This window comes from Gavia stellata, chromosome 24 (assembly GCF_030936135.1).
Source record: "Gavia stellata isolate bGavSte3 chromosome 24, bGavSte3.hap2, whole genome shotgun sequence".
NCBI lineage: Eukaryota > Metazoa > Chordata > Aves > Gaviiformes > Gaviidae > Gavia > Gavia stellata.
Genome location: NC_082617.1, coordinates 10,344,558 through 10,357,337, shown reverse-complemented (window position 1 = coordinate 10,357,337; position 12,780 = coordinate 10,344,558). Strand labels below are relative to the sequence as shown.

The window sequence follows — 12,780 nt, the reverse complement described above, 5'->3', positions numbered from 1 at the left end:
GATGACAAACTAGTAGTGGATGCCGTAGACAGAGTCCTTCTTCCACCCTGTTAAGGCAAAACAGATGACAAGTCAGTTTCCTTTCTCACAATACATGCAGCACTTAAGCAATTTTTATTTTAGAAACAAAATTACTCAAAGAACTTGAAGTGGAAAATATCTCTTTTCTCCAGAATGCATAAGAAATTTACACATAACATTGTGTTTCTAAATCCACATCCAGTACTAGTGAATTTCAATGCTGTGTGGTAACAATGCACTTTATTTAACAACTGTATTAACAAATAGCTCCAAGTAAGAGTAATTAAACACAGTTCAGTCCTGTGCAAATGTTAAAGTCTCAGACTGTTAAAGCACCGATGATATTATACTGTTAAATTCCCCAAAATTTGTTTTAAGCAGAACTATGCATAATAGACAAGACACAGCAGCAGTCAGCCTACAACAGAACCTGCAAGCACTATGGCAAGGTCAATTTAATTATAAAAAGCTGAGAAATTACTATCTAATTCTGTTAGAGACGATCTTCAGCTCTGTTGCACTGTTGCTCAATGTGAATTAACCTTTTTACAGGTAAGATGAGAAGCAAGCATCTCAAGAAAGAATTCATCAGATGTTATTCCCCTCAACAGAACACAGTCCATTTTTGTTTTAACAAAGAAAACATTGTGTAGGACAGTAGTGTTTTCTGAGAAAGGCAACTGGGTTTTCATCACAAATATTCTCTCTTCTAGATGAATACTGCATAATAGTAAAACTGCATTTAAGAATATAAAAGACAGTCAACTCCCCCCACCTATTAATTAATCAATGTTCTTACTTTAACGCTAGTGGGACTTTGGCACAGTATCAGAGTTATAGCTATATTTCAGGGTGGAAAGGACAAGCGCAGAAGTATTCCAACTCTGCCAGCAAGAACTCCCAACAATACCAGTTAGGAATTTGGTGCACAGGAAGTTCAGTAAATTAATCAGAAACATGTATTTTTCAATTTTATCACCGCTTAACAATCTGGGGAGGAGGGAAGATGACAAAACTAGAGTTGTTCTTCAGTACTTGTCCAGTTCAGCTCAGTGAAGCTTTAGCAACAAGTGATAGTCTTGTTTTCTAATAGAACACAACAAATATGGTTTGTGTCATGCAGAGTGAAGTACCCATGGCAATTGTTTCATACCAGATACACTTATGTTCATAGTAGACAGACAAAAAGCTGTGCAATTTTTAGTATTTTTTTTAAGATTCAGCATCTTGTCAGTAAGAGTAATAAAATGGGAAGCCAGAAAAGTCAGATGTTTGTGATCAAGCCAAAATTTTAATAGCTACAGAGAAGTTCAAATGCAAAACCCTTCTCGTTAACAAAAATACATTTTGAGTGAACGCTGTGTAACTACATGCATTTCATAAAGATTTATAACCACAAAATTCCAGTAAAAAGCATACTGACTGGTACCATAGCGTGATCTATACAGGCTTTATTGGACATCAGTACAACTTACCCTAGGGAAAAATCTCTTTTACTCATCACTGCAGAATCCAACAGTCCTATGTATAAACCAAGTCCCTCTTTCAGAGGGCCTGACATACGAGTCAGCGGAGACAGAGTCTCTCAATTTCTCCCCCATATCCATATATTTCACAGCCGTATCTTAAGTTAAGACTTTGTACATTTGTTAAAGTTTGTGTTTTGTTAAAAAAGAAGACCAGAAACAGACTTCAACAGAAAAGCATAAATAGAAAAGTTCATTAGTTTCATGCATTACTCACATTTGTCTTCAACATTTTTTTTTAAAACACAGCTGCCTGTTGAATTCCTATCAAGGAATAATCACAAGAAGGTTCTAGGGCTTTGCAATCTTTTCTCCTACTACGATACCGAGGTGAAGGTTTTCCAGCTGGCCATGCCTACTGCCAACCACATTACCAGGAAACCCTGCCTAAACACCCACCTCAGCTTCCACATGCTTAAGAAACTCCAGGCTGTTCTGGATATCCCCATTTATTTTTCATCATGTTCTTTACTGTATTAACCTAACTACAAAAACTCCTCCTTCCCCTCCAAATAAACTAGTGCTTTTATGCAACATACTGCGAAGGGGGGAAGAAAAAAAGCTAATTAAAACATCTGCCAAGACGGCTACCTCCTGGAAAGCACTAACTTAACTGAACAAAATGTTGATTATCTACCTAACAGTTCGGTCCTTAATACAAAAGTTGTTTCTGAAATACAGTTGAGCACAAAAGCCAACTGTTTTTACAACTTAAATGCCCACTTCCAAATTTCCAATGTGGACTTCACTCTTTACAGTGTCTTATCAGATGTACACAAAGAAAAAAAATCCTAATATTTTACCACATTTTTGTAACAACCAGTACCAGTAATTAACTAACTAAAAGAAGCGTAGAGTTCTACTTTAAAGCGCTGGCTTGCCATTCCTATAACAAGATCTCTAATGTTGCATTACAGAAGTTCAATACAAGGGTATCAGATTCCTTACAGAAGGAAAGTTAATATTAACAGACTGCACACAGTAGTAAAAGCATGCAAGATTTGAAGAATTAAGTCCACAGAAAATGAACGTGCCCATGTCAGGTAATTTAAACAGAAGATATCAACTCAGTGACACTGACCCTCCCTGCCCCCAACCCAGTCTTAACAGAAATGGTGATTTCAAGAAATTTATAAATGAGAAATAACTACATAAGTTAAGAGTAATCCATTTCTGCTTTATCTAGTTTGGAAATTCTCAACTTTCAGCAGGTTTATTAATAGATAATGCAGAACAGCCTGCTAAACATTAGTCACCAGAAATAACAATTGCAGAAGGTGTGTGTTTCCAGATGTGCCAAGAAAATGTTACCAAAGAGGAAAAAAAAAGATTAAAACTAGCCTCTAGACAAGGCCATCAATAAATTTCACCTGATGAGTTCTATAGCCATGATTAGTTTTAAACGCCTCTGTGAAGATTTATCTGCATGAAGGAATAATTTATTTGGGGGGAATTAATTTAATCCTATCTCCAAGGGACAGAAGCTAAATAATTTACTCTTAAACAAGAATAAGTACGACCACAAAGCAGGTTACAGAGTACTAATGCTAATTCTCATATGTGCCTATAGATACACACACACATGCACCAAACAATAAATAACATGTTCATATACACAGATCCCTAACAACAAGAACAAAGTGAATAAAAAACCCCTGCAGCAATCCCAAAGACAAGAATAGCTGGAGAATGAGATTTGCAGCTTTAGAAATCAGTATCTGGGACTCTAATTTTTCAGGTTTTTTTTTCTATGTAGACAGCTACACATCTGCACACACATGGATGACACTCAGACTGAACACATTCTCCACCTTTAGCACCGCTGACAGTTTCCTACCGGCTTTTTCATAAATGGCAACCATAGTTATAAATGTTACTCGGCAAAAAGAGCTCCTCGGGAATCAAAAGCACAGAACTTAGTATGATTCATAGACAGTGGCAGCATAAAACATTTCCATTTGTTTCATAAGGGAGTCCAACACACCAGTAGGTCCTGAACACTTTCAGGCAACTGTACTACTGAGTCAGCACCAGTTGCTACTCCAATAAAGCACAGACCTCTGACACTTGACAAGTCGAAAAAACAACCCCGAGTTGCGAGAAGTATTGTGTCTCAGCAAAGGAAATACACGATAACGAACGTCAGGCGATACTTCTGACGGCAGGATCTCTTTTTCTCTCCCCCACCGCACGAAACAGTACTCGGCACGGCTGCAGTGTGTGCGCCGGTCCCACCGTGGCACTCGAGGCGACCCAGAACAACCCAAATCCCGCAGGAAAGACGCCCCGGCAGCACAGCCCCGCCGACTGCGGCAGCGTTCCACCGCTGCGCCCCTCCTTGCGGCATCCCAGCCTGCCCCAACCGCGACCGGGGGCCGAACCCCGGGACTGCCAGCGACCCGCCGCCTCCCTGCGCTGCCACAGGCGGCCCCGGGTCCCACCGCCCCGAGGCCCACCCGCGCTCAGGCACGGCGGCGCCGGGCAGCTCCAGCCGCACAGAGGGGGCACCGGCCGCCGCCAGCCCCGGGGCCCGCACCTCAGGCCCTGCGCTCCTCACGCAGCCCGCCCGGGATCCCCAGCCCCCCGGCTGCCCCCGAGCCCGGCGCGCCCCTTCCCTCAGCCGCCCCTCGCACTGCGGCAGCGCCCCGCCCCGCCCCGCGGTACCTGGCAGCCCCCGGCCGACGGAGGCCCCTCAGCAGCGGGCACCGCCTCCCCTCACGGCCGCAGCACCGGCCCCCTCCGCCGCCATCTTGGAACATCCGGCTCAGAGTTCCGCCGCCGCCGACGTGTCACGCCGCGTCGCGCGATGACGCCACGGCGCGTGCGGGGCCCGGCGCCGCGCGCGCTTGTTTGTGTTTCTCTCTCGCCGGCTCCCCCCGCCCTTCCGCGTTCCTTTAAAGGGAAAAGTGGGAAGGCAGAAGAGTCGGAGGGTAAAAAAATAACAGCACTAAGGGCGGAAGCGGCTTCGACAGCATCCGCCTCGCAGCGCCACGGCATGGCGCAGGCGCAGTGCGGCTCCGGCCTCCGATGTCACCGGTTCGAGTCCCGGCTGGGGCGGCTGCGGGCGCGGCCGGTCCCTGGGCCTCCCTGGGTCGGTGCGCCGCTCCCGGCTGCCGCTCGGCGGGGCCTGGGCTGCAGGCGTGCCGCGGGGGAGGCCTTCTCCCCGGAGGGGAGCCGCGCTGCCAAGCCGCTCTCCGCCACGGGCCTCGCTCCCACCGGTCGGGGGTTGGGGGAGCGCGGCCCCGTGGGGGTCCTGGTCTCCTCAGGCAGCCGCCGGGCACAGCGCGGTGCGGCCCGGCCCAGCGCCCACCGGGACTTGGGAGCCCCCGGGTTTCCCGGGGCGGCTGCAGTGGCGGAGGCGGCCGCCAGGGCGGGACAGAGGACCGCCGGCCCCGGCCCGGCCCGGCCCCGGCAGGCCTGCGCGGCGGGCCGCAGCCTGAGGCCGCTCTGTCAGGGCGGGAGCCGAAGGCAGAGGGGCCGGGGGGGGCGAGGGGGAGCAGGGCGGTTCGGGAGGCTGCTGCGGGTCGCTGAAGCTGAGAACGAGGAAAACTGTGTCTTTGGAGGAAGAGGGAAGTGTAACTGTGACTTGCTGCAAGGCGAGGTCCCCGCCCCGCGGGTCCGTGGGGCCTTAATTTGTGACGGGGCATTAATGGCGTGAGCGCACAAGTGTCCGAAAGCTGGAGCGGAGCGGGTGCCCCCGTTCAGCCCCGCCACACACACAGCTGGCCCTGGGATGCGTCACCTTGAAGGCTTATAAAAGCACTTCTCCAGAGAAATGTACATTTGGGTGTTTTTTTTTTTTTTTTTAGACAAGATCGTAGCGGGATATCAAACAGTGATGCCCAAGTCTAAAGATTTTACTCCACTCTGCTCTGTGTCCTGGCTCTGTCTTGAGGGTCTCTCACGCAAACACAAAGCTGCTGAGGGGGGAGGCCCTGTTCAAGCGTAAAAAGGATATATCTCACGTACAGGCAGTGGCCGCTGTGCCGGTATTGTCACACTCTGCACCCGACAACAGGCCTCGGAGGGGAAAATATAAGCGGCCTAAACAAACATCTTAATCAAGGGTCATTATCAGCTCAAGACCTGTTTCTGCACGCTTGATCATTAAAGCGGGGTAATATTCCCAAAGCTCAGTCCAAGGGGGGGAAGCAGCACTTTGATGCTGGTGTGGGAACCAGAGGCAGCGCTGTGACTTTTCAAGTGCCTTTCATCTCCCTCTTTTGTAGGAATATTCTTATAAAACTGCTTGTCAAATAAAATTTCCCTACACAGGCATGCATTGCAGATAAAGCCTGGGTCACAGAATCGCAGAATCACTACGGTTGGAAAAGACCTGTCAGATCCTCAAGTGCAACCATCAACCAACACCATTGTGCCCACTAAACCATGTCCCGCAGTGCCTCCCTTGATATTTCCCCTAACAGGTGTAATCTGAGGGAACATGATTTTAATTAGCCTGATTGGCTTTTTAAAAATACATACGCATTCTGTAAATACCATCAGCAGTCTACATGTGTATCTGTAGCTATATACTTACATTACATATCTAACCCTCTTCTTACACACCTATATACATACATCCACAATGCAAGCACTAATGATGGGATCTCACCTTTGCTGTTCTCCTGATAAGTATGTGATTGTAAAGAATTGTCACATTAAGACATTCAACCCCTTTTTACCCTGAAGCTTTCTAACTGATTTGCTGTATTCAGCAAATGCAGCCAATTCTGGACTTGAGAGTGACCCATTACAAATGAAAAGACTTGCTGGTGGGAAGAGGACAGCGTGTGTCCTTCTCTCCTGCTTCAACAGCTTACTTGAGGTACAACACAAATTATACTGACCGTTTCCCATTAAATTCTCACAATTTATTCCACCTTCAGGTTGCAGGCAACCATAAACACAGCCCTGCCCCAGGAGCTCACTATGAAAAGGCGCATTCTCTGAGTTTAGAAACAGGGAAAATGGCTAAAGGAGAGTTTCTCTTTTGAGCATCGGGATTCTGTATCAGCTTAGCCAACTCAGACAAGCTGAGCTTTATTTATTTACTCATTTAGTTGCTGCGATTATTCAAACTACCCCAGCCACATTAACCCATGGGTAATTCGAGAGAGGCTACACCTTAGATGAATTTGGCTCCTTTTGTACATTCTTAAGGGGGTGATTTGAGCTGCAGTAACAATTCGGCAATCAGGGTTCAAGCAGCTGTTAGCAACTTTCTGAGCAAACACCAATAGCCTGGAGGTAAAAGCAATACAGAGTAGCAATTTCTAAATGTCCCATCTAATTGAGCAGGAATAATGAAAACAAAAAATAAAAAAACCCAAGCCCTCCAGCATGTAAACAAATAGTTCAGATGCACCGATTCCTCATAGCATCAACATACTTGCCATCGGAATAGCTTGGTGCTAATCTTGTTTTACGCAAACACTTCTGAACCCTTCCCTTGGCACGGGATATAATTTTATTGCTTCTCAGCCTTTTTCGCCTGGAACGCTAAAACAACTGTACCTGCCATGACCCATTCATTCCTCAGCACCTTCTGTTGACGTGAGAGCTTGAAATTCAGCTCTCAGCATCTCTACCAACATGAGGTAAAGATGATCTTGTGGTTGGACAACGTGGGGTGGTTGGAAGGGATTGGGGGAAGGCAAATCCTTCTGGATAGAGAGTTGGTGGGAAAGCCCTAAGTATGGAGGGAGGGTTTGAAACTGGGGCCATTTCTCTCGTTTCTCATTTAACTTTGCCTCGATCCCAGCTGGGGATCTGTGACCCCACAATCATCTCATGTACCCACTCAGGAAAGCAGGAACGAGGGACTGGCAGGAGTTTGTGGGTCACCAGATGCCTTCATAAATGTAAGAGTCATTGGGGGCTAAACACTTTAAAACTAAACTCTGTATCCCTTACTCCTCTACTGCTTAGAAAACCCTTTTCTTAGTTCTGGTTTGAATTACCTTGTGGCCAATTTATTAGTATGTCTCCATGTGCCAACGCAGACCTTTTTGGTTTGCCTCTTTCCCTGGTATTTAGCCCCCTCTTTCCTTGTTTTGTCCCTCTGACCCATCCTCATGGAAAATGACGTGCCTTGCAGCCCCTCACTTCTGAAATGAGCCACATGTGTTTAGTTGCCTCTTGCAACGTCACGTTGTTTTGCACATCCTTGTAACCCCCTTTTTTTTAATCCATTCCAGGTCAAATTCCTGCCTTGACCATGAGTGACCGGAGTGTTGGACACTAGACCAGATAGGAGAGAGCCTTACTAGAGCCTCACACTGGCGTGAGCATCTCCCAGTCTCACTGGCAGCGCGGAGGCATGCCGTGCTTGCAGCCAGCCACGGGCGCGAGTGCTGGGACGTGTACATGTGGGAGAAGCCTGGAAGGATGGGCTGCGTGGGAACATGGCTGGATGTTCCCAGACATGATTCATGGACAGCACATGTGCGAATCACGGTGAAGGCAGACACACTTCATCTAGCATATCCCAGATGGGATGCAGCGAGACACAGCTGGGGGGAAGAGCACGTCTCAGGAAGCCCATCTCCAGGGTGTCTCTTGGAGTAGTGAGATCCTCACTGGTAAACCATGTTTTGCAGGGGGAAGAGGGATTTGTCCTCAGTTAAAATACCCCTTTCCATGGAGTTTGCAGGGAGCGCACACTGGCACATCCCCTCCCTGACCTCTGAAAGCGCTGCATTTCACTGCTGCTGGGCGACACATAAAATGCCACTGCTGCAGCACCAGCTTCTGACCAGTTGTACAGCAAATGTCTGGCGGCCCCGAATCCGTCTGGGGCTGAATACCGGGTACATGTACACACATGCCCACTCCCTCCCCGGCCACGGAGTGGAAAATACCAGCATTCCAGGAGTTACCAGGCTTATCTGATTTGGGAGGAGGTCCGCGCCTTGGCTATTTATATCCAGTTATTTGGGGACTTTGCAGCTGCATTTGGACTACAGGATCACTGTGGGGAAGAGAAAGAATTAAATTAAATTACCTTAAAAACCTTGAGTCCAGCAAGGACAGCAAATGTTTCTGCACGGTGTTTGTGCCTGGAGTGGCATTAGTGAAACGTTCCCTCGGTGCTGCTGCCCCTCGGCAGTGTTGTCGGATGGCTTCCCAGTTCCGACCTGTGCAAGCCACCACATCTGAGAGCCCAGCCATATGCTCAGCGCTGTGTGAAGTAGGAAGCGCTATACATAACTCTTAACACTGCTCATAGAGGGTTTCCATAGGCACTATGTAATTGAAAGCATGTGGCCATGTTTTAGCCTTGGCCGTCTCATCAGCCAGAATGCTCCTAAAAAACTGATCAGAAAGCAAAGTTTTTAAGTGACGGAATACAGTACTTTGAACATGCGTTAGTGACGGTTTGTAAAACAACTTTTCAATGTTTCCCCTTTTAGATCCTGACCTAATGGCAGAGGCCGGAGAGGACATCAAAGCATCCACAGCACAGGTAAAGGGCTACCTGGGCAGAGCCCCTCCTGCCTTGCTCAAACCAGACATCTCAAGGGCGTGAGAGTTTTGCACAAGTTAAGGAGAACGTTTCATTGTCCAAAGCCCTTCTCTGAGCTTTAACACAGAGAACAAGACGTTAGGAAAGTGCCGATACTTTGTGCCGAGAGGCAGCCCTGCAGTATTGAAAGACAGCGGGTATCGAGCCCAGATTTGCACCGATCCGTAACAAAAACACTAAGTTCCAGTTTTAGTAAAATCTAGATGCCCAGAAGCATCATTTATTGCAAATCAGTTAACCAAAAAAAATACATCATTTTTGCAAACTACAACTTTGCATGTAGATAACTTTATTACAGAAGATATCTTTTCTTAAACTACACTCTAGTTTATAAAACATAGGAAGATTCAACACCACGTGATGTTTTTATCACTCATATTTAGGCATGTCACAATAACAATGGTCTGAAATGTTAACTAAGATGAGTGTTCAGCAAGGCGCTGTGCCTTGAGCAATATCCATTTTATTTGGTGTTCTAATAAAAAGGAAAGAGGAAAAGGAACCCTTTTCTTAGGTTTTTTTGATTCACTGCTCTCTATTTGCCTGTCCCATACGCATATCCAGTCTTAGGGTGTCTGCTTGCCTTTGCACCCGAGTGAGTGATATTCCAACACCTCTATAAGGTGATATATTTATGATATATTTAAGACTTGCTCATTTAGATTTTTGAAACAAAATCCACCTTTTCTTAAAAAAAAACATATTTACAAACATTAAATCTGCCACAGGCTTATACTATATTTTACATGATACACAGAAAGAGTGTACATCAATATAAAAAAAGATGCATCACTCCAGACTAACAAGAACAAAATGTTAACGTTTCACAGCACAGCCTCGGCTGTGCTGTCCTTCGCCCTCCTGTTTAGCCAGTCCAGCATCCCACCAAAACCGGCAGCGCTTTCCACTGAGCACCCAGCGATTGCGCTGCCAGAGGAGCTGGATACGGGCGAGCACTTGGCGGTGGCAGTGTTATAATGCTTTGTAATCTCACTCAGGTTGTCTGCATTAATAGACACGCCTTCTTTAAAATAGGCAGACCATCCTTAAAATAAGGATGCGGTTTACAAGTTTATATTGGCATTTATTTCTTAAACAGTTACTCAAATGCAAACATGAAAACAAAAAACAGTAAAGACATTAAAAGTAAAATTAAGTCTCCTTTGTGTATAAACTCCACAGTTATGGGTTTGGTATATACTCCATAGTTACGGGCTTGCTCTCTTAAAAGTTTGGCAAATACACTTCTTTTTGGTGGGGGACAGTATTCGTGTTTTGTAGGGTTTTTTCTTTAGCTTAGAACCTGTTCTTACAGGTCTATAATCCCGATTATTTTTTTTTTTTAGATCATAAAAATCATTTAAATATATATATTTTTATATATATAAAAACAAGAGAGAACAAAAATTTCTATTATCAAGGCAAATGTACAACTATATAATACTGAAATTTAAACAAAGATTCATGACCGGTACCATAAAATGTCCTCTCAGATATAATAGCAAAGGAAACATTTTAAAGTACATTTCAAAAATCTGTCCATATTTAATTTTTTTTCCCCCTAAGGAGTGGTATTTTTAGTCAATTTTTCCTTCTCCTTTTCTTTCTCACCTCTCTTTCTGAGTTGAAAGAGAAAAAAATAAATTAATGGCATTTCAGAATCACAAATTGCTGCTTATAGCTTTACATAAACATTTCCTCTCAAATCAAACACAATCAACCCCCCCAAACAAAAGAGAATGTCCTATAAAAACCTAATTTTTTGATTTCTTGAAACACAACTGGTGTCCCACATTGAGTTCTTAACAATAGAACGTATAAATAAAAAGGCAGTGTTTTCATGTAAAATAAAAAGTACATAAATAAATACTAAAAAAAAAGAAATTAATTTGTCTTTTTATTTTTTTTATAAAAACATATTTAAAAAGGATCCTTTAATAAAAGCATCCAATGTCCTTGTAAAAAAGATCTCCCTCGAGCTTCTAACTCCCACCGAGCGCCAGCGTCTCTCAAACACTGTCTTTTACTTGAAGGCTTCGGGGATGTGTCCCATCTGTGACTGCATACTCGTGGGAGGGCTGGAGATGCCCTCGGACCAGTCGGACACGTTGGAGTGAGGAGACGAGCTGGACCACTGGTCCGGCGACTCCGGAGACGGTGTTAGGAAAGGGTGGTCGGGCACCTGGAGCTGGTGGCTGGGGGTGTTGTCCAAGGGGGAGGAATAACTGTGCTGGGAAGGTGGAGTTAGAAACTGCGTGGTGGTCATGGGCTGGGCGAGGGAGGATGGCAGAGACGTGGGCAGCATCTGGGAATCTTGAGGCAGGATCGTGTGGACTGCCATGGTACTGCTGCTCACCGGCTGCATGTCGGGCTGGCTCAGCTCGGTACCAAGGAAATTTTGGCCGATGTGGCTGCTCGCATTGGAGCTGGGGTTGTGATGCTGCTGCGGCGGCTGCTGCTGCTGCGGCTGCTGCTGGGGTTGCTGCGGCTGCTGCGGCGGCTGCATGTTTTGCTGCTGGAGCTGTTGCTGCTGCATCTGCTGTAGCTGCTGGCTCTGCATCAGGTGAGGCTGGGAAGCCAGCCGGGTGTTGGGCATGGCCTGGTAGCTCATCATCTGCGACAAGCTTGTGGTGGGCAAGCCGTTGTGCAGGGAGGTCATCATGCCGTGTTGAAGGTTTTGCGTCTGCTGATGTGCCCCTGGTTGCATGTTGCCTCTCATCGGGTTGTACTGGTTCTGGACCATGCCGTTCTGCAGCCTGGTGAGCCAGTCACACTGCCCGTTCAGACCAGCCGCTCCGCCAACAGAGAAATTCATCGGGGCGTTGCTCATCACTGTGCTGGGGCTGGAGACGGGGAGGTGAGAGAGACGCGGCGGCACCGAATCAAAGGCCATCCTGCTGGAGTTTCCCATGGCCATATCCTGCTTCCCCACCATGTTGAGGTGGTTGATGCTCAAGTGGGCATCAGGCATGCCTGGCAGATGATTCAGAGGCATGGAAGGGGACTGCTGAAATGGAGAGGTCATCAGCGGAGGAGAGGCGACGTCCGACAGGTACCCATGGGGCGACTCCAGGGAGTCCACTGGGGACAACACACTGGAGTTGTCGAGCAGACAACCTTTTCCATCTTGTGATTTTTTCCTCCGGGCTTTGAGGTCTTTGGCATCCTTGCCGTTGCAGCTGAGGCCCTTGGTACTCGGTTTCCTGGCCTTCTTGCCCTGGACGGCAGGTTTCAGGTTGCCGATGTAGCTGTTGGGAGAGCAGAGCGGTGGGGACAGCGTGGGTGCTCCCAGCGGGCCGTTGTGCAGCGGTGGGCTCCGCACCAGGTTGTACTCATCCAGCAGTCTCACGATGTCGTGGTGCATGCGCTCCTGGGCGATGTCCCGTGGGAGCCGGTCCATGTGGTCCGTGATGTCGCGGTTGGCAAAATGGTCCAGCAGGACCTTGGCGGTTTCATAGCTCCCTTCTCTGGCTGCGAGGAACAGTGGGGTCTCCTCCTAGATATCCAGCAAAGATGGTTAGGTTTAAGTTCATAGATTCTCCTGGCTAACACTAACCTGAGCTCCAGCACCCAACACCATGCAGTCGGGTGGCAAAGACAGTAATTGTCTCTCCTCTGGTGAGGTTTTGCTGCTGCTTTTTCCTACACTGCTGAGCTCTGTCCTTATACTGATATCAAACCAGGAACCCTACGAGTGACCCAGAA

At 47.0% G+C, this 12,780-nt stretch overlaps 1 protein-coding gene across 1 annotated transcript in view; it reads right to left on the bottom strand.

The window, feature by feature from the left end:
* Nucleotides 1-9,274: 9,274 nt before the first annotated feature.
* Nucleotides 9,275-12,780, bottom strand: part of NOTCH1 (notch receptor 1) — a 44,447-nt gene continuing 40,941 nt past the window's right edge. The window contains exon 34 of the mRNA XM_059828948.1: nucleotides 9,275-12,571. Coding sequence (XP_059684931.1) covers nucleotides 11,099-12,571 — 1,473 coding nt within the window. The 3' untranslated portion in view covers nucleotides 9,275-11,098. The remainder of the gene's footprint in view (nucleotides 12,572-12,780) is intronic.